We start from the raw sequence: 23,349 nt of genomic DNA, 5'->3' as shown, positions 1-23,349 counted from the left end.
GGAACTGTCGACAAAACTTCAAATGCAATTTGAGGGGTCAACAAGCCCACTACAACCTAGTCTAATGTCCATCGTCCTAGTCAAGTAAATCAAGCACACAAACATACTCCGTGATGTCTGCCTTAGCAATGCTCCTCATAAGTGACCTTCACATGCCTCGAGGATGGTCGTTGTTCTATCTTAGAAATATGCCATATGTTGCTTCAGAGACACACTTACTTGTAGCCACAGATCTCTGAATTGTCATACAAATATATACCCAGGAGATGCGCCCTTCAAATTCCATAGATACGGGTTATAGGCTGCCACAAATAGAAATTATAAACTACCATAGAAGCGAGTTGTATCATGCCACAAATGTGAGCCATATCTCACCGCAGATGCCAGCCATATACTCAAAAGATGTGAATCTTATCCTTCCACAAATCTGAGCCTCAGAAGATGTGAGCCTTATATTACATTAAAGTAGGCCGAAATTACCTCAGATGATGCAAACTATGTGATAGCCTTTTGGAAGGGCAAATAGGCCCTTTATATAGTTGTTTCTTAGGTCGTGTAATATTCCAAATGGAAAAATACCATAAGATAATAGAAGCAATGAACTAGCTACAACTACAAAATTCAATTATACACAACCATATACGGAAATATGAACGAAAACTCTGAGTCATTGTATTAATTTTGATAAATATGAGTACAATAAATGAGATCAAAGGAACTTGAGCTTACCACTGCAAGTCGGCAAAGATCCCAATTGAATATGATGGCACCCAACTGTTGGAAATGGCTCAACTACCAAATCTGCATCCACCTAGAAAAATTAATGCTAACGTTGGAAAGGGACTGTTGATTTAACCCTCCAAACCGCTCCAAAAATTCTGAGAAATTAGCCACGGGCACTACTCCACTAGCTCAACAAAACCCAGAAATGTCTCACAAACCCAAGTGGTGGAAATGATCACATAATAAATTGCGTCCTCAATCCAATAATTTCTATTGTTGGCTGGTGAATGGAACTAGGGATTCTACCCTCAGAAGTGTTCAGAAAATCCTGCAAAATTAATCCTAGCCTCCTCTCACCAAACCCACAAAATCCCAGAAAGGGTTTGTGCTGAATCCACTGACCTTTGGTGACCCCCAACAAGTGAAAATTGCCCAATTTGGCCAGAAAATGCCCCACAATACTGATATTGTTGAATTAAGACCAAATCCACCACTAGAAATTTCTCTCAGTTCTAGCTAAATTTTCCCCTAAGGCATACCTCCAATCTCTTATCTCTCCTCAACCTCTATTCCTCCAGCCCCTACGCAAGCCTGCCTAGAGACCCCTACGTACTTCCAGAATTGTAGAATTTCGGCCCCGAGAATTCCCTCAAACTGGGCCCTACTAATCACCACAAAAATATCCAACTAAAACAAGGGGAAATACCTACAAATCCTCTGGTGTTCTGCTCCATAACTGATCTCCCCACAAGAAATTCAAGCAACCTCAACGCCCTGGAAGGGACACGTACAAACTGAGGTAACTTGTAATTTTGCCCAATGGAAACTCTAAGTTGAGCTCCCCAAATTGCCTCACCAGGGAGCAGTGTTTTTAAAACCGGAACCGGTGACCGGACCGATCCACCTAATGAACCGGTTTACCGACCGAAACCGGTCTAACCGGGACTGGTTTGGTCTAAACGAACCGGTTTTAAAAAAATACATTAAATAATTAATTTTTAATGAAACAAAACTATTTTTAAGATGTATCTATCTTAGGAATAATATGATAAGGCGGCCAAAGATTTCTATGAGCTCAAACTCGGGCAACTGATAGATGAAGAATATACTGCCAGGTTCTTGGAGTTGTTTCTAAGTAGTTACTAGTAACTTGTAAGCTTTGCTATATGTTGATCTGTTAGTAGTTACTTGTGCCTAAATGCCTTGCCCGAGGTCCTATCTGGTGAACTGAAACTTGTTTACATAGATTTGGGACCTGTTCGTGAAAATCACTGTACTTTTGTCATTATTGTTCTTCTGTAGATGATGCTTCTTGTGCATGGGGCCAATTTTCGGAAAATCACCAGTTGTGTTAAAATTCACGCAGTATGGATTGTAGCATACGGAAGTGTGGAGAGAGTGCCTTTAATTTCAAGGCTGAGCTGTTGCCATCATGACAGATTAACTGAAAATTCCATGGCACCGCACTGCTTTCTCATTAGTGTCCCTCTTACTATTGGTGATGATTGTATAGGATCTGTTCTCTAAAAATTATGTTATACTGTCCCATATGGAAGTATCGTTGAAAGATTTCCTGGAATTCAAGTCTAATGCTGCTATTCTTAGACATGGATGCAACAGGATGCTCAAATGGAGCCACTCATTGACACACTGTTACTCCTGTTTATGATTCTTGTGCAGAGAACCCGTTCTGGAAAAAAACCATATGATGTGATTGATCTACTCTGCTTTGATATTAGAATTTAGTCTTCTGCTGATGCTCTTGTATTGAACCCATTTTGAAAATTTCACCAAACAATGGATTGCACTTGGAACTTTGGAAGTTATTCAGAAAGTGTCCATTGAATGCAAAAATGTAACCATGTTTTTGTTAATTAATGATGGAGATGCATCCGACTAGGATTGAAGTAAAAATCATCTCACCAACTGGTGGGTAAAACTGTATCCGAGTCTCTGGAGGAATACAAGGGAAAAGTTGGGTCAATAATAAAGGAATATTTCGCTACTGACGATGTGGCTTCAGCAGCCGTTGATCTTTCTGATCTGGGCTGCCCGAGCTATCACCATTATTTTGTTAAAAAACTTATCTCCATGGCAATGGATAGGCATGACTGAGAAAAGGAGATGGCTGCAGTGCTCTTGTCCTCTCTGTATGCTGATGTTTTGCTTGGCGTGCCTAAAACGGCCGGTTTAGGACAGAACCGGCCGGTTTGATACAAACCGGTTCCGTCCTAAACCGGCCGGTTTTCACCGGTTAGGGCCAAAAATCGGGCAAATGCAGAGGCTGACCGGGTTTTTAGGCCGGTTCGGACCGGCCAGCTAGCTAACGGCCGGTTTGACCGGTTACCGTTTTTCTGAGCGGTTTTTAAAACTATGCCAGGGAGACACTCGAAGTTTTCCGAAATGAGGGGAGCATTCCCGCTTGGAAATTCCTTGTGCTAAACAGCACAGTGGTCTTGGCTAAGAAGCTCAAGAGAACTAATGTTAATTTGTCAAATGATCAAAAGATACCAAATGCAGGCCTCCAAGCTCTATTTATAATTGTTGGCCCTCTCTCCCTTGGTGGTCCCCACTTTCCACTAATTCGCACCCCTTCCTTTCTCTTTCTCTTCTCACTAGTGCAAATTGCCACTTGGGTCGAATTTTCTCTCCTTGTGGTCCCACTCTCCACTAAAGCTGTGATTTCCCTTTTTCCTCCTAAGTCCCAATGCCGGAATTGCCTCGTCTTCCAAAAATCATCTCTAATGCGGAAAATCAAAATTGGGGATATTGCAGGCCAAAAGGACATATCCCTTTTTGGAGCCAACTTGTGCATATAGGAAGCCAACTTGATCTCATGGAGGCAACTAGAACATTCAAGAAGGCCGACTTGACTAAAAGGAGACCGACCTTACATTTTCGTACCAAAACTTATTTCAAAATATTTAAATTTCATCTTTTTGAAAGCCACAATGGGACTTTGACTCAAAATAATTTTCCTTTGACTCGGCATTTAAATATGCTTTACAAACAGATAATGACTTAATTATACATTATGAAAACCAACCATAGTTACAAAAATCAACAATAATGTCAAAGGCTAGTCACATGGAAAGTCTGCAATTAAAAGCTGTATATCTGACACAAAAATATGCACAACTCATATATCTCCCTAGACAAAAGGATAAATAAATAATTGCAAAAGATGTATTGAAACCATGTCAAACATATTGTCATTCTAATCAGAACATATTAAAGTTCCTCATCATCAATTTCCATTTGGAGAGGTTCAAGATGAAAGAGACTTACCATTCTGAATCTTCAGTAGTGCTAGATCCATTGCAGCTCTTGCATCTTCAATACTGTTGTGACCATTTTCAGATTGTTGAATCTCTCTGTTCAAAAACTTTTTTGCAATGATTCGTAAAGCCGGCTTAAAATGTGTGCCACGGGGATGTTTGTACAAGAGGGCTGTATCTATTACAAGATTGTGAATAACCTTCAATGCTAAAAGGTCGCTCTCCAATGAATGCCCAACAAGAACAGTTTCTCTGGAAACCAGGTTCAGAAATTCTTCCTGTTTGAGGCAGCAATCAAAGAACTATTCTTATTACATTCTATTCCATAAATAAAACGTTTTTGGTAAAATAAGCAATGCATGATAGAGTAAGGCATTCAGCATACACTTTGTCAACAAGACAGTAAAAAATTTGGCATCTGTTTGGGAAGACTAAGGGTAAAATAACTAGTAATCAGTAGGACCAACCTGAATATCTTGAATTGTGGTTGTAACTGTGGCCATAATTTCACCCGTTATCCCACTGTACCTGCAGTCATTGAAAAGATCTCAACTATAACAAAGACCTTCCTTGTTTGCAAGAAATTGGGAAGCCAATCTATCTTATTTCTTTGAAAAATATTTTTCAGAGATCTAATTTAGTCTTCATATATAAATTAATAACCACCATTGGCCAATGTACAAAGAAAATTAAGAGCATTGGGAATAGTATGTACAAAAGCATAAGACAAAATACCAAAATGCTAGAAAGAAAAAGTGGGAAAAGACAAGAACTAAGAAAAGCTAGAACAAAGGCAAAACAACCCCAAACACCCAGCTGAAATATGGGCAAGGAGCCAAAGGGGCCTGAAGAACAAGATTTAGCTCAAGAGAACTGTAGCTCGGCAACTCTCTTACTTAGCATCCAAGGCTGGAAAGAAGATGGTGATGAGGGTTGAGCTGCTAGCTGGATGGGGGACCCAAAACTTACACTGTCTGCAGTCTCTTTCTGTTGGAACTGACTATAGGCTCGAATAAAGAGGCAATCAATGCACAGTGAGAAATGTGAGAAGGACACACCCTAAGAGTATTCTGATGGAAGAGGTGTTGAAGAATGTGTAGCTATGGTCAGTCTTCATAATTATCATTGTACCTGAGAAGAACAAAATTATTATTGTTTCTAGCATGTTCTTCATGCTTTTGATTTGGCAAATATGTTTTTTTGGAAAGAAGAGAACTATTGTTTTATTTATATTTTCAAGTGGCTCCACAAATTTTAAGTCAGATCACATCACATGATGGCTAAAAGCTCACTAAGTCGGATCACGTGATGGCTAGTTGGCTTGCCTAGAAACTCACTCACTCGGATCACATGACGGCTAGTTGGCTTTCCTAGAAACTCTCTCATTCAGTTCAGATCAGTCCTTCTAGATGGTCAAGTCAGTTTGCCTAGAAAGTCACCCATTCGGATCTCATTATGGCTATATAAACAGGTTAATTCACTCCTTTAAAAGGAAATTCGATCACACATGTATCACTCATTTGTTATCCTTTGTGAAGTGGTGCAAGATCTGCTTATTATCATTGTGATCTGAAGTCTGGTATTCGAGATCTGCTTATTATCATCGTGACCTAAGTCTAGTATTCCAGATCTGTTTATTAACATTGTGATCTGACGTCTGGTATTCGAGATCTGTCTATTATCATTGTGATCTGAAGTATGGTGTCCGAGATCTGCTTATTATTATAGTGATCTGAAGTCTGGGTTCGAGATCTGAGCCTAGATCCAAGTTCTAATCTGACTATGATACTATTCAAGGTCCGAGCTTCAGGAGGTCTATCATCCAAGCCTTGTCTTCTGTGATATGATGAGAGGATCAGCCTCTCGGTGGTGAACTCATTGGACACTTTATTGGACAGCTTGTTGACATTGAATTGAAGACATTTACATTGGAGACTTAGCACTTGTGGACACCATCTTGTGGTCAGTATTGTCTATGTCTTGATGTATTGTTGAAGGATCTCTCTAAGGAATAGCTTGGTTGGGTTTTCCCTTGTGGGGTTTTTCCCTGGTCTCTGACCTAAACATTGGTGTCTCTCGTTATTTGTGCACTTTGATCTCTTCTTCTTTCCTTTACTGCTATTGGTTGAATTTTCAAGGTGTAATTATTTGATGAAGAATAAAATTGTAAAGAAGATCTAATAAATTCACAAATAATTATCAATGGTTCAAAAATAATACTAGACACTTTGTACTTGATTTCTCAACGTGGTATTAGAGCTATGGTGAATTCTTGGAAGCCTTAGTTGGAGATCTAATCTCAGGAGACCTCATATGATTAATGAAAGATCTCAGAGAATAAAATATGAAGGATTAAAACTACCAGACCAAAATCATTTTTTCTAAGAGGATGAAAGATTTCAGGACCAGGAGATCAAACAACCCTCTGCCATGCCTCGGTATGTAACGAACAAAGTTCGTACTCTACAATAATCTTCAAAACACTTCAAAGACAAAAACATCCATTGTAGGACAAATAATTATATATAAGAATATTTGCATACAAGTGTGATGATTACAATTGAGGGTGAGGGCCTACTTATATACCTAGGCAGGTACCTCTTCACAAAAAGTCATGTCTTTAGAGACATGCCTATTCAATACTAATTAATTTTTATTCATCATTATTATTATTTATATATTATTTGTATATATTTTATTCATAACATTGTCTTCCTCTTCAAAAAGATTTGTCCTCAAAGCTTATTGTTGACAAGGCATATCATCTATTCTTTGTCTTTGTAATCTATTTGCATCTTTTGGAATTCTTCGATCTGTCATCTTCATTGATACGAAATGATAAGATCCTCTAAGTGATAAACAAAATATTCGAACTAAGAAGGGATTTGACCGTCCTAAATCAAGCTTCTGTGGAATCTTGCAGTTATTGGAAACTTGAGATGGATTTTTATCACAAAACTGAATTATGTTGGCGTCAACATTCTTGGGAACATAAGTCACTTGTTTCTAGTTGAGATATTTGCTTTTATAATTTGGATGGTGATAAGGAGTTCTTATGATTTGATCTCTCATTAATCTGTTTATGGTGATTTTGTGGTTCATTGAAGGAATCCGATTTCTTTCAAAGATAGAGGTCGTTCGATGAATTGCGAAATCTTCACTTCAAATTTCCAATGCTTGAACTGCAACTTCTTAGTACATCTTCACTTCAATTGGTTTATCCTCTTCTTGAGTTGTGATATTGACTAGAGAAGTATTTGTTCCATTATATTCAACTTGGACTGTTACGACTAGAGACTGCAATACTTCTTCTTGAGTTAGTTGTTCTAACTTGTCTTTTAGCGACTTCTTGTCACTTTTAAGCATCTTTATTTGCATAAGAAGGTTTTGATTATGATTCCTTAGACGTGAAATTTCTTCGTTTTCTGAATTGTTGAGTTTATCCTTGTTAAAATTGGCAACTAGGGCCAAATTCCACCTTGGGACAGCTCATTTGATGGAGATGATGATTGCATTGGATTCCTCTTTTTGAGAGGTCCAAGAATGATATAAAGATCATCTCATTCGGACAAGCAGAAGTGTGATTTTGAATTTATGACCACACATCTACAAATTGTTCAAGTAGGCCTCAGCTAAATGTAGGCTCAAGAAGCCTTATGGATGTGTCTCTTCACAAGTTCACCCACAACGAAGTGTATAAATACAAGAGACCTCACACCTCATTTGGACATCCATCACTCACACATTCTTCTCTCTCACTTTATCAGATTGGTTCGTATAGCTTGGGCAGCCTCTCGCTCACACACGCGTGCGACTAGGAGGACAGAATTTCTGGGCTAAATTACAGAACCAAAATTGTAGAATTTCAGATAGTTTGACTAGAGTCGACTGAGATTGCTTTGACCAGTTTTCACTGCAGTTTTGAGGGCAGAATTTCGATTTCCTTAGGCTGCATTGACTGGCACAGAAATCAAAGTTTTCTAGGTTGTTTAACCTATGTTGACCGCAGGCCTATTTAACCGCAGGTTGACTGAATTTGACCAGAGTTTTTGTGATTGTTTTGGTTTGAATTTGACCACTGTTGGACGCCGAATTCGACTGCTTTTGACCGAGCTTCAAAGGAGGTGTTTCACTGTTGTTTTGACTAAAGTTGACTTTCTGGTTAGTGTTGAAGATTGACTGTAGTTGATTGCAGAATTTGACAGAACTAATTTGTCTTTGTATTGGGCTAGTTTATTTGACTTTTGTACATTCTCTCTCCGTTGAACTATTAAATAATAATAAGAAGAATTGATCAAAGGGTTTTCCCCACATTGGGGTTTTTCCCTGACATCTGCCAAATTCGGTGTTCTCTTCTCTTGGCTTGTCTTCTGCATTTTTTTTTATGTTCTCTCTACATTCACTGTCAATGTGATTAATGGTTAATGTGATTTCTACTGGAAATAACTGGAAAATGTTATCAGGCTGCTAAAGGAGCATTGAAGTAAATTGTGCTAAGCATAGAACATACCATTGTTATCTAAAATTAACATGGTATCAGAGCCCAGGTGAATACAAAGCCCAAGCAAGAGTGAGAAAAGCAATCACTAATGAAATTTGTTGGACAAGAAGTTTGAGCTACCTTCAATGACGACTACAACATACTTCAAATCCGAGGACAAGCTCAAGGACAAATCCGACTATCATGCATGGAAGATGTCTCTGGATTTGACTTTAGAATAGAATGGTGTTATGGACTATGTAAAGAGAAGAGTGGTGATGCCTCCTTCAAATGCACCCGTTGCTACGAAAACAAATTACATGAAAGGTGAGGTCAAAGCTAAGAAAATTATTGTCGATTCCATTCACAAGCCTTTGGTTGCCTATATTTCTGATTTGGAAACATCTAAGGAGATGTATGACAAGTTGCTTGGAATGTTCAAAGTAAACAATGCAAATCAAGTCCTCTTTCTCGAGAACAAATTGAAAGACATAAAGATGGATAGAGGAGATTCCATTCAATCTTACTTCATGAGGATTACAAAAATCAAGAATGATCATCTATCTATTGGAGAAGTTGTTGGTGACAGGAAGCTTACTCTTATTGCACTTGAAGGTCTTACAACAGAATGGGATGTGTTTAACACCACCATCCTCAACAATGACAGGATTCCTAGTTTTGATGAATTATCAGCTAGATGTACTCAAGAAGAAATAAAGATGATGGAAAAAGATAAGCCCTCAAATGGAAATAATCCTACTGCTTTCTCCGCTCATGCTAAAAGGAAGAACAACACTGGTCCAAGAAGACAAGGTCAAGGATTTAAGTCAGGAAGAAAAGCAAGATGCTTCAATTGCAACAAGTTTGGCCACTATGCTAGAGAGTGTCCTCGCAAGGAGTACCAAGGGATGATGACAACAACAACTACAAAGGCAATGGCAATCAAAGGAACAACAAGTTCAACAACAAAGGAAAGAGAAATGTTGTCGTTGCTCGATATGGAAATGGTCGCCCTCCCAAAAGGTCAAGAAACTCCAGGTATGAGGAAACTAATGTTGTTGATAAGCAAAAATAATTTTATCTTATTTCTGCCCTCACCACTGCCTCTCCTCCGGACACTTTGGATAATTGGTTGATTGATAGTGGTGCCTCAAGGCACTTCACTGGGTACAAGGAGGCCCTCTCAAATTTGGTTGAAAAGAAGACAAATTTGGAGATCATACTTGGGGACAATGCCACCTACCCCATGAAAGGGATTGGGACTGTCACTCTTCACTTGAATCAAGGTCAAATCCTTCATCTACAAGAAGTATTGTATGTACCTGATTTGAAAAAGAACCTGGTATCTATTTCTGCGATGGAAGATAAAGGCTTCAAGGTAACATTCATTGATGGAAGTACATGTTTGGCAAAGGAACCCGAAAGATGCATTCACACTTGGATTTAGGGTTGAAGGTCTCTATCAAGTTGGAGCTAGTCCTTTGGGAGCTATGACTTGTGATACTTCTCCTGTATGCCTGAATTCAACATAGATCACGAAGCAGTTTGTTAGGATTGTGCAGCTGGAAAACATGCAAGGGGACCATTCCCTTCAAGTGAAAGTCAAACTACCGACATTCTTCAATTCGTCCATTCTGATCTATCTGGTATGTTGCCTGTAACATATTTGGGAGGATACTTGTACTATGCAATTTTTGTGGATGACTTCTCTCGCAAAACATGGATCTATTTGTTCAAGAAGAAGGATGAAGTGATCAAATGGTTCCACTCTTTCAAAGCCTTGGTTGAATATCAAATAGGGAAGAAAATCAAAATAATGAAGACCGATAATGGAACTAAATATGACTCAAATAAATTCAATGACTATTGTAGAGAAGGTGGCATTAAGAGGGAACCACTACTGCATATACTCCTGAGCAAAATGGAGTTGTTGAAAGAAAGAATTGAACGATCATGGAAGCCACCCGTGCCATTCTTCATGATCCGAATTGGATCCTCAAACATTCTTACAGTTCCCTGAACTCTGTAAAACTCATACCAAAGTTTCAAAGTGCTATGGATATCGAGCTTATCAGAAATAACCTCTGAACAATGGCAATTTGTGGTCAACACGAAGCAACGAGGACCCTGGGTCAAAGCGCGCAGACCGTTGGCCCATGGTAACCGTGTGCTGGCGCAAACTGGCAAAATGGGAAGTTAGATCCAGAAATGGAGACAGTTTCTGATACGCGATTAGCGCTAATCGCATATCGCAGGGCGTCCCCCTCAGTGAAGGAAAGCCACGAGCACTTGGTCATGGGGAAAAGCATAGAACCGTACAGAAATCGTCGATTCCGTCAAAAGGCGGGCCCCGCGCTAAAACTAGCAGGATATCGGAAGGCCCTCAAGCAGTAAGCGGGTTCGACCGAGTCTTGCCCGATTCCATACAACGAGTGACACGCGTCCAGCCAATGAGAGAGAAAACCGCTCTCATCGCCCGGGTAAAGATCATGCTACTTACCCGCACAATATGGACGGAGACCGTAGGATCTAGAAGCCCCAGATCAACGGCGGAGAAGCAATCCGATGCGTGACCGGATTCAACAGGGGATAAGATTTGAGATTTGACATGATCGATGAGTTGGCAAGGGAATCTGTTTCGCGGGCAATCTTCGAGCAACAGAAATAACGACCGTTCAAAGAGAACTGACACTTAGTTCGTGAGGAAACAGATGGCCACCTCTCTGTGAAGCGTTACAATGATAATGATGCAGAGCAGGGGAATTCCAGCGGACAGAGGTAGGCGATCTAGAAAGCCGGGAAGCAGAAACGAACAGTCAGGGAGCAGATTGGCTTTAAGCCATGAACAGACAGAGAAAGCAGAGGGAGAGGAAGCAGTAAAAGAGAGCAAAGAGAGAGAGAAGCAAAAATTGCAGAGAACAGACAAGCCAAGCTGACCTGCAGAGCAAAGGCAGCATCGAGCAAACAAAGAGAGAGAGTCCGAGAGTCTGTGAACTCTAGAGAAGGCTTGAGAGGTTCAAGCAACTCCTCTGTGTATATCTGTCAAGTATTGAGTACCAAATTGGACTCATACCACTGAGACCAGTTGAAGTCTAGATTCAGTAAGGGGAGTCTGTGTACTCTAGAGACTTGGGGGATGCAAGTACAGCCCTACTGATCATTATCTGTTAAGTGAGACTCAATTTGAGCTCACTGTTGTAAAACTCTGCTTTTTAAGACACAATAGAAAGGTCACCACTGAAGGTTGGACTAGGAGACGTAGCCCAGGAGGATTGGGTGAACTCCTTATTAAATTTGTTGTGTTTGTGTGGTTGCTTACTATGTTCTCTTACTGTTTTAATGTCTATGTATTTCGCAATCTTATCGATCCGTTGCATAAAATAACATAGACACCCCCCTAGCACATAAGTCTGTAATACCTTCATTAATTAACTGAGATCATTCACGATAGATTTCAGATCACTTCATGATCTAGGTCTATCGAAATTCTTATGGGGAGAAGCTGCAAACACTGTCGTATATGTTCAAAATAGATGTCTGCAAAAGGCATTGGACTTCAAGACACCTGAAGTTTTCACCGATAAGAAACTTGATGTTTCTCATTTTAGAATTTTTTGTTGTCCTGTATATTTTCATGTGCCGAAAGAGAAAAGAAACAAGCTAGATTCATCTGGCAAGAAAGGAACTTTTGTGGGATACAGCAAAACTTCAAAAGCATATGGAATCTATGTGTCTGGTCAAAGAGAAGTGGAAATAAGTCGTGATGTCACCTTCGATGAAGAATTTTCCCTTGGGAAAGTTAGAGATCTCCCTATCCCTAGGAAGAGCAATGATGATGATGCAGGAAAGAAGGATGAATCTCCGACAGGTGATCTAATGCCCCATGTTGAAGGCCCGATGGATCCCATTGATCCACCTCTTGGTGAGCCCTCTACTTCAAGGAAAAGAACTTTGTGGCTTAAAGATACTCTTGAAGATGTTGAAAGACAAGTTGCACCAAGGGGCACATTTCATGAAAGCAAGAAGCCAAACAGGTACCAAAGGTACTTAGCTGCTATGAGTACCATTGTTCAATATGAGCCATGTACATTCGAAGAAGCCATGAAGCACCAAGTATGTAAGGATGCGATGAATGAGGAATATGAATCGATCATGAAGAATGATGTTTGGGATGTGGTTCCTAGACCCAAGGACAAGTCAGTGGTCACTAGAAAATGAATTTACAAAATCAAACATGGAACTGATGGGAGTGCTGAAAAACTCAAGGCTAGGTTTGTTGCTCGAGGCTTCTCTCAAAAGGAAGGAGTGGACTATGATGAGATATTTGCACTGTTTGCCCGATATACCACTATTCGTTCGATTATAGCTCTTGCTACCTCTCAAGGATGGAGCCTACACCAAATGGATGTCAAAATTGTTTTCTTGCATGGCTTGCTTAAGGAGGAATTCTATGTAGAGCAACCTGAATGGTTCGAAGTTCAAGATCGAAAGACACATGTATGAAGGTTGAAGAAAGCCCTCTATGGGTTGAAGCAACCCCATAGGGTTTGGTATGAGAGGATTGATAGCTATCTTATAAAGCTAGGTTTTACAAGGAGTAAAGTTGACCCGAACCTATATTTCAAGGTTGAAAAGGACCAACCTCTCATTATGGTTCTTTATGTGGATGATCTTTTTCTGATAGGTGTAGACCCTCTCATTTATCAATGCAATGTTGATGTTTCTAAGTCTAACAGTTAGAAACCCTCCGTGCACTTTACTGATTTATTCCTACCTACTTGTGTTGTTAATTAACAAGTTATTACCATGTAAATACTGAAAATAAATACAAGTGCATGCTCAACATATTACAGATCATCAACTGAAGGAAACATAAACTAGAACACAAACGACACCGTTATTTTTTGGACTAATGTCCCTGGAAAAACCCAATGCGAGAAAACCGATGCAGCTATCTAAGGGTTTTATTATTAAGCAACTCTTTTCTGAGTACACTGGGTGCCAAACTGGCTAACCCGATAGAGATAAAAAATCTAGAAGCAATACCTCTCTTCAGAAACAGGTATTCGGAAAGCTTGCTCCACGAAATCCCTCTCCAGCGCAATCTGAATCTCAGTGTCAACCCTACTGGCCTCTGTGCCAGCCTGAAACCCACTGCATCAACCTACTGATGCTCTGCACAGCCTCTCTAGCTCTCTGCATCACTCCTGCAGCCTCTACGCAGTCTCCGCTGCCTCTGTGTGGCTCCCTCTGGCTCTGCGTCTACCTCTTTTTGCTTCTGTGCTGGTCTCTCGGCACTGTCCCTGCCTCTCTGCCTTGTACTCACTGCCCCTCGTTGCAACTAATCACTGATTCTATCTCTCTTACCAAACCCCGCCCTAGAGAATAGAATGATTGATCACTCTGGTGTATTTTCCAACTGACCCTCAAGCCTCCTCTTATACTTTCCTCGTTGACAAATCAACAGCCGAGATTAAGTCCCTAATCGACTGCTAAGATTAGATCTGGCTTGATCCATGTCTTTTGCACCATTCTAACACAGTTTTATATTAATTCACATTAATATTTTAATTTCCCTAAGTTTAGACTTAAGGACTCCATTAAAAATATTAATTATTTTAATATCTCCCAAACTGTTTAGAATCTGCCCAAACCCTTTCTGGGTATTGGAGATCTTATGTGCCCTAACCTCTCCACCAAATTTCGTGGCTAGAGCAGATCCAATGCTACCCCAAATTAACACTCCCTCTTAGCGAGGATTGTACTCTAACAATACTCCTCACTAAGTATTACCCTGATCATCCGGCATCGGTCCCTGTGTTGATGTTAGGCCTGCTGCCCAACATCCTCTGCACTGTTGCATCCTGTATTGTTGCCCATAGCTCTGCCACTACCATTGTTACATCTGTACGACAGCCCCCTCTGCATTCGTGCTACTGCCCATGACTCTACCACTACCACTGCTGCATCTGCACTGCATCTCCTCTCATCATGTTGCATCGTGCTCCCCATAGCACTACCACTGCTAACTGTTGCACTGCAACTTAGTTACTGAGAAGTAAGTAACTAATCTCCCAACTCTGACCTCTCTGTCGGGTTGGAGTACTCATGATGATGAAGCTCCCTCTGCCGCTGACATGTGCTCCTTCTTTGACTTCTGCATTGCTGCAACAACTCCCTGCATCTTGCACCGTTGCACACCTCTCTGTGCCATCCTGCACTGATGCAACACTCCCATGCCTCATGCACTGTTGCAGCCTCCTAACCTCGCATTGTCCTGGGAATTTTGCATTGTAGCTCTCTCTGCCGCTTCATCTGCATCCGTCTCTACCCACATCCGCCAGTCCTATTACTCCTCTTCGGGGCTCCTGTAGCATGGTCTAATCCAAGAGGCTGGGCACCTTGAGTATCTTGCCCCTCATCACCTGTAGTCTGTCTGACTACAGCTCGATGTCTCCCCACTTCCACTCAAGTGGCATGTGTGCACTCATGGTACAGTCATTGTCTGTCTCCACTTCCTTCGTTGCCCTTGCTGGCGTTGCCTTGGTATCGAAGGTTTCTCCCTTGTTCTTCTTCCTTGGACACTGGGAAGCATTTGATCTTGGAGAGGACCTCCTTCTTCCGTTTCTCTTGCTTTCCCTCAGATGCTAGGGCAACATCCTCATCCTCCTACTTGACTCTGATCCCCTTGTTGTTGCTTCTCGTCTTACTTAGCCTTCTGATCTCTTCTTGGCGAAGAGCCGACCACATTTCCTCCCAATGTGGAAGGGTCACTCTGCCCAGTATACTCTGGACAAATACCTCCCAGTCTTTTGAGACTACGTTTAGGGTTGTTCTCACCATAAATTCTAGATCCGGAGTGGCCCTTATGGAAGTCAGCTGATCCCGGATCTCATTCAGTCGACCGAGGAAGGTGTCGATGGGGGTTGTCACTCTGATCCCTGCCCACTTTGTTCTAGTTGTCTCCCAATAGCAGACTATGGGGGGTCATCCCTATGGAATGAAGTGAAGGAAAGCAAGTTGAGAATCAACTTGCTTGGGAGACACGAATGAGTGGTCTAGCCACTTAGTTGCAATTACGTTGGGTTATTGATTAGATTAGATTTTCTATTATGAGACCAGTGCCTTACTGGAGTCACAAATTCTTGCTTCTTATAAATTGGAACCAAATGACCGGATGGACACCCACTGCTTGAATGATCGACTAACCTATATAATGTGCAAATCCTAGGACCTAAGTAAGATGCAGTAATCTTGGTAAATTTTAGTTAAATACCTAGTCTAAGTGTAACCTTCCCTTAACTATTTTTGAAGTTGGGCTCCAAGGTAGGTTGTGAGAAGGAGGCTAACAGAAAGCACGCTAGGGCCTGATTAACGATACATTTTGTTAGGCTCCTATCACCCGATGCCTCTGGCGCTGCAGAAATTGTGGCTCTAACGACTGCAAGGTCACCATGTTAACCACCGAAGAGTTGTCGAGGCCACTCAAGCTAATAAGAAGGGTTGTCCTATGTCTCTATCAACCTTGCTTATGCTAGGGGCTAAATTATTAATGCAAATTTAGATCTAGTATGCTTAAGCAAGAGATTATGAAGAAGATTTATCTTGAGTTAAGATTTTCTTAAGTTGTTCAAGTACTTAATTAGAATCTTTTTAAGAGTACTTAACAATAGTAAATTGCAATCTTTAGACAAGATAAAATGTTTAAAGATACAAGTGTAAATTTCAACAATATTCCACAAGATACTGAGTAACCCAAGATGCCAAATGCTTAAAATAGTCAATCAAAATGTTGATCACAAATTTATGACAATTTATACCAGCAATACTACCTCAAAAAGTTCAAATATTATCAATGTCGTAACAGCAGTGCATAAACCACTTCAAATGATGAAACTTGGCCAACACATAAAACACTGAAATTCTAATGAACAGCAAATGTAATTCAGCTTGTTTAGATCACTTTAATATGATGTATTCAGTAAAATTTCAGATCTGATTTCTTGATTTACAGCAGTAAGGACAAATCAGCAAGATAAACTGCCAAAAATAAATGGCCTATATGCCCAAAAATAACAAAATACAATAGCATTTGAAAAGTTCAATTTTAGGGCTACTAGAGAGTTTCACTGAGCAATTTTCAAAACTAATATGTTTATTATAGCAGTGAGTTAACCACAGATCATCAAACTAATCAAGCTAAATATAGATGTCCAATATTTTTAAAAATAGAAAAAAAAATTACGGAAATTGAAAATTTCAGTTTTTGGTCCTTATTAAGCATTTGATTCAGAAACTTCAGATATGCAGAAAATTTCAATTATGCAGAAAAATCTAGCAAACTTAAATGTTATATCTAAGCCAAACTCAAATACCAAAGAGGCCAAAAATTGTGAAAATGAAGATTTTGCAATTTTAAATGACTTTGACCATTTTGTTTGTGATTTTAATGCCCAATTAGTAATTTGTTCGCTGCAATAAGACTACAGAAAACAAGGGTTTAGAGGTCAAACCCTAAGCTCAAGGCATTGAAGATCCCACCATTGAAAATCGTTGGAACTTTGGGATTACTTTACCGCTTGAAAAATCAGAATTTTGAGACATTAATCTTGCAAAAGCGCCAAGTATTTAGCTTTAAAACTTCAGCTTAGGGATTCAGGTCAATTTTGAGGCAAAAGAGGCCTAGAATTAGAGAAGAAAGCTAAAGGAGGAAAATTTCCGAGGATAAATGGGCTAGGTTGATAGATCGGTGCACAAGGATGAAGAATATGGCCTCAAAGGGCCAACGATATGCCTAATGAAGCTAGCATTTGGGAAAAAGAAGGAATTGAGGCCTAGGGCAAGGGCTAAGGCCTATGGCGTAAAGGCCAAGGAAAGGGAATCGCAAGCCCTTAGAGGGTTGCGAGCTAGGGAGAGAGGAGAAAAGGGTTGAGGGAGGACGGAGGAGGGAGGAAGGCCGAGGGAGGAGGGCTGAGAGGGGAGGCCGAGGAGGACGGATGCCCGAGGAGAGGGAGCGGAGGAGGACGAAGGGCCGAGGTAAGCTTGACAGAGGGAGGCCGAGCAGGAGGGAGAAGAGGCTGAGGCCTCAAAACCCCACAACAAGGCCTAAACAAGGCCCTAAACCAAAACGTTGAAGGGAGGAAGGCTGACGTCGAGGCCTAGGAAGGCAAATCCAGACCTAGAAGTCCGGAAAAGGTTCAAACCCTTACTCAAAAAAAATTATGCTTCAGCTCCTTTGATTTTCCAAAAAATTTCCAATAGACTAGATCTTACCCTCAAGATTCTAGATCTAGTTCTTCTCCCACTTGGTTTCTCGATCTAACCTGTAGAAATGAAAATAGAAACACCCAAACCCCAATATATACAAAAAATAAAACTAAAACCCCAAACCAAATTAGAAAAAAAAATTACAAAATATCCATGGGTTTTCTAATGGATTTTGAGAAAATAATTTTTATGATATTTTTCTCCTTGAAAGAATGGCTAAAACACTTCAGAATGAAATATTGCTCATTATAACCCTAGCGAAGATTTAATCCACCATATAAAAACTAGGAATCCAAGCAAAATGATCCCTGCCCACAGTGTGTGAACTTGGAAACCAAGGATTGAGTGCCTGCAAGCATTATGTATTATCTCAAAATAATATCAATTAAAGCACCAAATAGGAAGCTCGTAATCAATACATACCATATATCAACGAACAAAAACACCTCGGGTTGCACCCCAAAAGTCTTTTATTATAGTAGAAAAATTAATTCCTAGCAGGACAATAATTTACAAAATGTTTTAGCAGCAATTCTAGCCAGAGATCGAGATGACTAGAGACTCAAATGACTCTCTAATTAATAGATAAATCCTCCAAATGGAAAACAAAATATTCCCTTGGTGGAAGACCTTTAAAAATTGACTCTTTTAAGACCCACAAATTTTTCCCTTTGGAAAATTTATTTTCCTAAGACAATTTAACCTAACTCTAATTAATTAATTTTTTGGCTTAGGATTTAATTTTATTTTGCCAGAAAAATAAATTAATTTACATAAGGGGATTAATTATTTTTCAAACCCTCTAATACATATGATTTTTCATTTACAAGACTCAAAGAGGGAGTACACATTCGTCTTAGACCCTCAAGACACATAACACATCTACGACACAATATGATCTAGTAAACAAAGTGATTTTTAATAAAATAATTTAGCAAATTAACTTAAATTATTCCCAAACCACTTTTACATCAGACTCGACTAGAACACTAGGACTCACCTAATAATCTGACAATAAATTTCTCCCTAGCTTTTGGGGTTTAAGCTGGAGGGAAAAAGCTATTCTGATTAGCCGTGTCGAAAAACAGATCCGTGAGGTTAAAAAACCTCCTAGGATGGAATTCGTCATTCCATTATAGGCTTATCTAGGTTGTTACATAGACTCAAGGTTTTACTCAGATCATTTACAATATATAGCTTGCAAAATGAAATGATGGTGACACATGGATTGATGATATGTGATCCAATCCTTGTTGAAAAAGTTGGTACTTCCGCTTCCCGGGAACTTTGACAATTTGAGTGCAGCAGGTCCCACATGAGTTGGCCATTGAGCTCTGCAAGCTACTGGGGGCAGTTGACTGTAGAATTTAACAGGGCTAATTTGTCTTTGTATTGAGCTAGTCTATTTGACTTTTGTACTCTCTCTCTCTATTGCACTATTGAATAATAATAAGAAGAATTGATCAAAGGGTTTTCCTCACATTGGAGTTTTACCTTGGCATCCGCCAAATCCGGTGTTCTCTTCTCTTAGCTTGTCTTCTACATTTGCTTTATGTTCTATCTACATTTACTGTCAATGTCATTAATGGTTAATGTGATTACTCGAAATAATTGGAAATTGTTATCAAGCTGCTAAACGAATATTGAAGTAAATTGCGCTAAGCATAGAACATACCATTGTTATCTAAAATTAACAATCCTTAATATCCTTCTCTTCATTTTTTAAACTTTTGATTTGTTCTAATAGATTTTTATTAAGGTTCTTTAAACGTAAATTTTCCTCTTCTTGTTTTGATAAATGTTTATTGAGTTCTTTCTTTGTGACCTTAGTCTTCTTGACTTGTGCAAGTAATTTTTCAATGTGGTCCTTGAGGCGACAAATTTCTTCTTCCTTTTCCATTACTTCCTTGTAATGCATATCAGCAAGATCTTTATATTTTTCTTGTAACGATTTCTTTTTTGCCGAAGTTTGGCTATTTTGTCTTTCTCTTCTTCCTCCACCTGTAGTTTCTCAGTACACTAGATTACATCTTTTTGTAAGGGTGATGACGGGCTTTTAACTTGCAGTTTGGATTCCATTTTCTTCGTTTCGTTATTAAAATCTGCATGTTGTCACCCAAATATTGCCATTAATTGCTCTATATCTCTTGCTAATGAGTGTTTTTGTGCATCACTTAGATATTCGACTAAAGTAGAAGTTTTGTGACATTTTGTGCAAACGACATTTTGATTCTTGAATGACTCTTGAAAATAAGAATATCCCTCTGAACAAAAAAGGACATCTAGAAGAAAAACCATCTTTTTCACTTGTTTTAACTTCGTACGAAACTTATTAACGACCATTTTGTGGGTAATGTCGCTAGAAATTGTTTTTTCTAGAAGATGGTCTTCAGTTGGCAACCAACAGCCCCTTGTAGCGACCAACTAGCTCATTGTGCCATTTCTCCGCCCCCTGAGCCAGCCATGCGGTCCCTCACCCATCTATCATGGTCGTATGTTTGAAAGTGCGCCTCCCAAACCTAAAGGTATGCCTTGTCATTTGGTAGCTGAGTATTGTAGTTTGTTTATCATGGATACCTATGGGCATGGATTAATGGGGGGATTCGGCGGAAAGAATGGACTAAGTTTGTGCTCTTGTCCCCTAAACCTCATTTGGATGTTAACCCTGGACCCTAGTTCCATGGGAACTCTTTTACTAACCTTTGGGCTTTAGGGATGGTACTAAATGGGAAACTCTGATTTTGGTTGTGTGGTCCAGCGCCCTTATCCTCATATATCACTCCCCTTCCACTCATTATAACCTAGAATGATACCACGGAGGTTGATGCGGCTGAAAAGAAAAGTACAAGCATAATTGGCCACATTCAACAGGAAGATGTACCACAAAATGCAAAAATGGTCGAGACAAACACATTTAGCACGTGGGCAAGAGCCAATACATTATGTCTACCTCATCATCATGGCCATCACCCTGGTTTCTATAGGCCCTAGATGAGCCCCCTTTATCATTCATGGACCCATGATAGTCCCAACCCCCGGTAGGCAATGAACTGCCCTACCTTAGAGGGGGTATCCATTGTTATAACTTACACATCATGCTTTTATCCCTTGAGCCTGAGCAATTAACTAAAGAAAAACCATAAAAGGCAAAAGGCATATAAAGAAGAGTGGAAAAACCAAGTTTGGGGAACCTCACGCACCACGATTACTCCCTCCTATACAATATATACCCAACTGTGGGCTTCCCTTTTATTAGCTACACTTGTACCCCAACATGTGGCTCAGGGTTGCTCCTTTTATTCCCTACTCCATTCATCTTTTTAGCATGTGCCACTACCCTTTGAAGGATGTACCTTGGACATATTATCCCTTTTAAAAGTAGAAACCACTAATAGCATACTTGGTTAACCCCATTTGGAGCTTGAAGACATTAGCACATGCCAAATCCCATTATGGAAGGGCATGGCATTATGAAGTGCCCACTTGTTGTCCATGGTTTGTAAGCTCTCTAACTTCATTTCCTTTGATAACTTGTTGCACTGGAAGGCTAGGGGACGCATTGGATCTTATGCAGGATTGCAGATGGTCTCCATTTTGGGTTTGGTCTCCTTATACGGGGTCCTAACCCTCCTAAGGGCTACATTGGCACATATAGGGTGTGTGTTGCGAGCCATGGACCTCCATAGAAGTAGACAACTCTCCATGGATCCCCAGAGATGTTCAGAGATTGCTCGATATTCACCTATTGGAGAGGAAGATGTACCTGGTTCACCATGCCCAGTCGGCCCCACAATTGTACCATACACTTGGCAAATGACCCAGGACTTGTATGTTGATGTGGAATCACTTACACCATCATCTAAGCCCTTACATATGGTCTACATGCATCTTCGACCTACTTGGAGGTCCATGAGATTACTTGTGTGCCCTCACACCCATTGGGAGAACCACAAGATTATTATTTGGAGAACAAGGGGCCAACCCTTTGTCCACTACTTTTGGGAGTCCTATTCATCATTGTGGCACTTATGGACTTCATCAGGCCTCTTAGAAGGCCCAACGACATGTATTATTGAACATTCGACCTCTTGAGAGGCTTATTCTTTTGTCTATGAGCTAATTTGGTAGGCTTGTCACCAAAAGTCAATGTTTTGCACATTATTTTATTTTGGGGGCTAATGTAGGCCCAAGTAGCTAAATCGAACTCATTAGAAGTGTATAAATAGAAGTGATGAGGATTCATTTTAGCATCATCACTTGGATTTGGAACTAGTATCTCTTTAAATATTTTCGCTATCCTTCCTGGAGGACGAACGTTTGGAGCATACAATGAATTTTGATGTTTGGATCATTTTCATATGTCTTGGAACTTCTTGATGGCAGGTTTTTGGATGGTTGGATATATTCTTATACATGTAAGTACATTTTAATGCTATTCCTTCGTTCTAATTTTTCCACATACATTGTTGTTAGGATTTCGCTATATTATGACTTATTTGTTGCATCTCTTATGTGAAGTTGTCAAAATTTTGTTTTTGGATAGTGAATGCTTCATGTATGGGCCATGTATAATGAATGAACATTCCTAGGGATGTTTTATTACTGAAATTCATCTTGACAAGCCATTTACCTTGCAAAATGAACTATAAAGTCTTTGAAGTTGTTTTTGCTGCTACCCTAGTGCCAAGCAAAGTTGTCCTTGAGGCCTCCTTGACCTAGAAAATTCGAAGGTCCATATTCATAATTCTACGTGACCCCAATCTCCCCAAAGGATTAGGCACTGGTCCACCCAAAGGTGATCACCTTAAACCTATTTTCCTTCTCCCCTTTCCTCTTCTCTAGTTCTAGTCCTTTAGGTCACTTAGGGCATTAGTTATCTCACAACCTAACCATCCAAATACTTCAGTTTTTGATCTACAATTGCGTTGGTGTGTCGTCAAGAAGCCCTCCAAATTTCATGAGATTCCGACGGTGGAATCTTGAAATATCACAAGCCCTAACTCGAAGATGAATTCTTCCCCTTGGTTTCCCTTAAGCTAGAAACCTCACTGGGATCCCTACATTTCCTTTTCTGAAAATTCATTCCTTGATACATTTCCCCTCCCCAATTAGGTCAAGCATATCATTGGTTGCTAAATCCTATCCCCTTGACCGAACCTCGGGTCCACTTGGTCCCATGCAGTCCCACGCACTCTCAAGGTTAATTCTTCAAAGATCACCTGGAACCCAAGTTTCCACAATAATTCTAGGACTTAGGGATCTCCTTTATAAGACACATACTCCAAACCTAACCCTAGAAATTTTCCCCAAGCCCTTCCTAGAGAGCCTTCCATCTTGTCTTCCAAGACAAGAAAGCCACATATTTGAGACTCTCTTATGAATAGGCTTCAAGGATCACCCCTCGCCCTATCATTGGTCCATCCATTTCGTGATCCTTATAATAACGGGTCTCCTCCCATCGGTGAAAATCCATAAAGAGTAGGGAGCCTTAGTCAAGCTGACAATGGGTTATTGCTCCATTGTTGCCCTTAGCCTTCCACCCTCCCCTTTGCCTTCTTCCCTCATTCATCATTTTGAGAGTGATTCCTACACTTGTTCTCA

At 40.1% G+C, this 23,349-nt stretch overlaps 1 protein-coding gene across 7 annotated transcripts in view; it reads right to left on the bottom strand.

Annotated features, from left to right (window-relative positions):
- Window positions 1-23,349, bottom strand: part of LOC149180519 (Polynucleotidyl transferase, ribonuclease H-like superfamily protein) — a 431,165-nt gene that overhangs the window by 243,770 nt on the left and 164,046 nt on the right. For all 7 annotated transcript variants that reach the window (XM_089416153.1, XM_089416152.1, XM_089416156.1 and 4 more), the window contains 2 exons: window positions 4,469-4,529; window positions 4,012-4,279 (listed from right to left, as the gene is read on the bottom strand). In XM_089416153.1, the coding sequence (XP_089272279.1) occupies window positions 4,012-4,279; window positions 4,469-4,529 (329 nt within the window). The remainder of the gene's footprint in view (window positions 1-4,011; window positions 4,280-4,468; window positions 4,530-23,349) is intronic.

The sequence above is a fragment of the Pinus tabuliformis genome, chromosome 3_2 (assembly GCF_031772625.1).
Source record: "Pinus tabuliformis cultivar Carrire ecotype Pingquan chromosome 3_2, CPIR1, whole genome shotgun sequence".
Classification (NCBI taxonomy): Eukaryota; Viridiplantae; Streptophyta; class Pinopsida; order Pinales; family Pinaceae; genus Pinus; species Pinus tabuliformis.
Note: the sequence above shows the minus strand (reverse complement) of the source record. Positions and strands in the feature narration are given on the sequence as shown.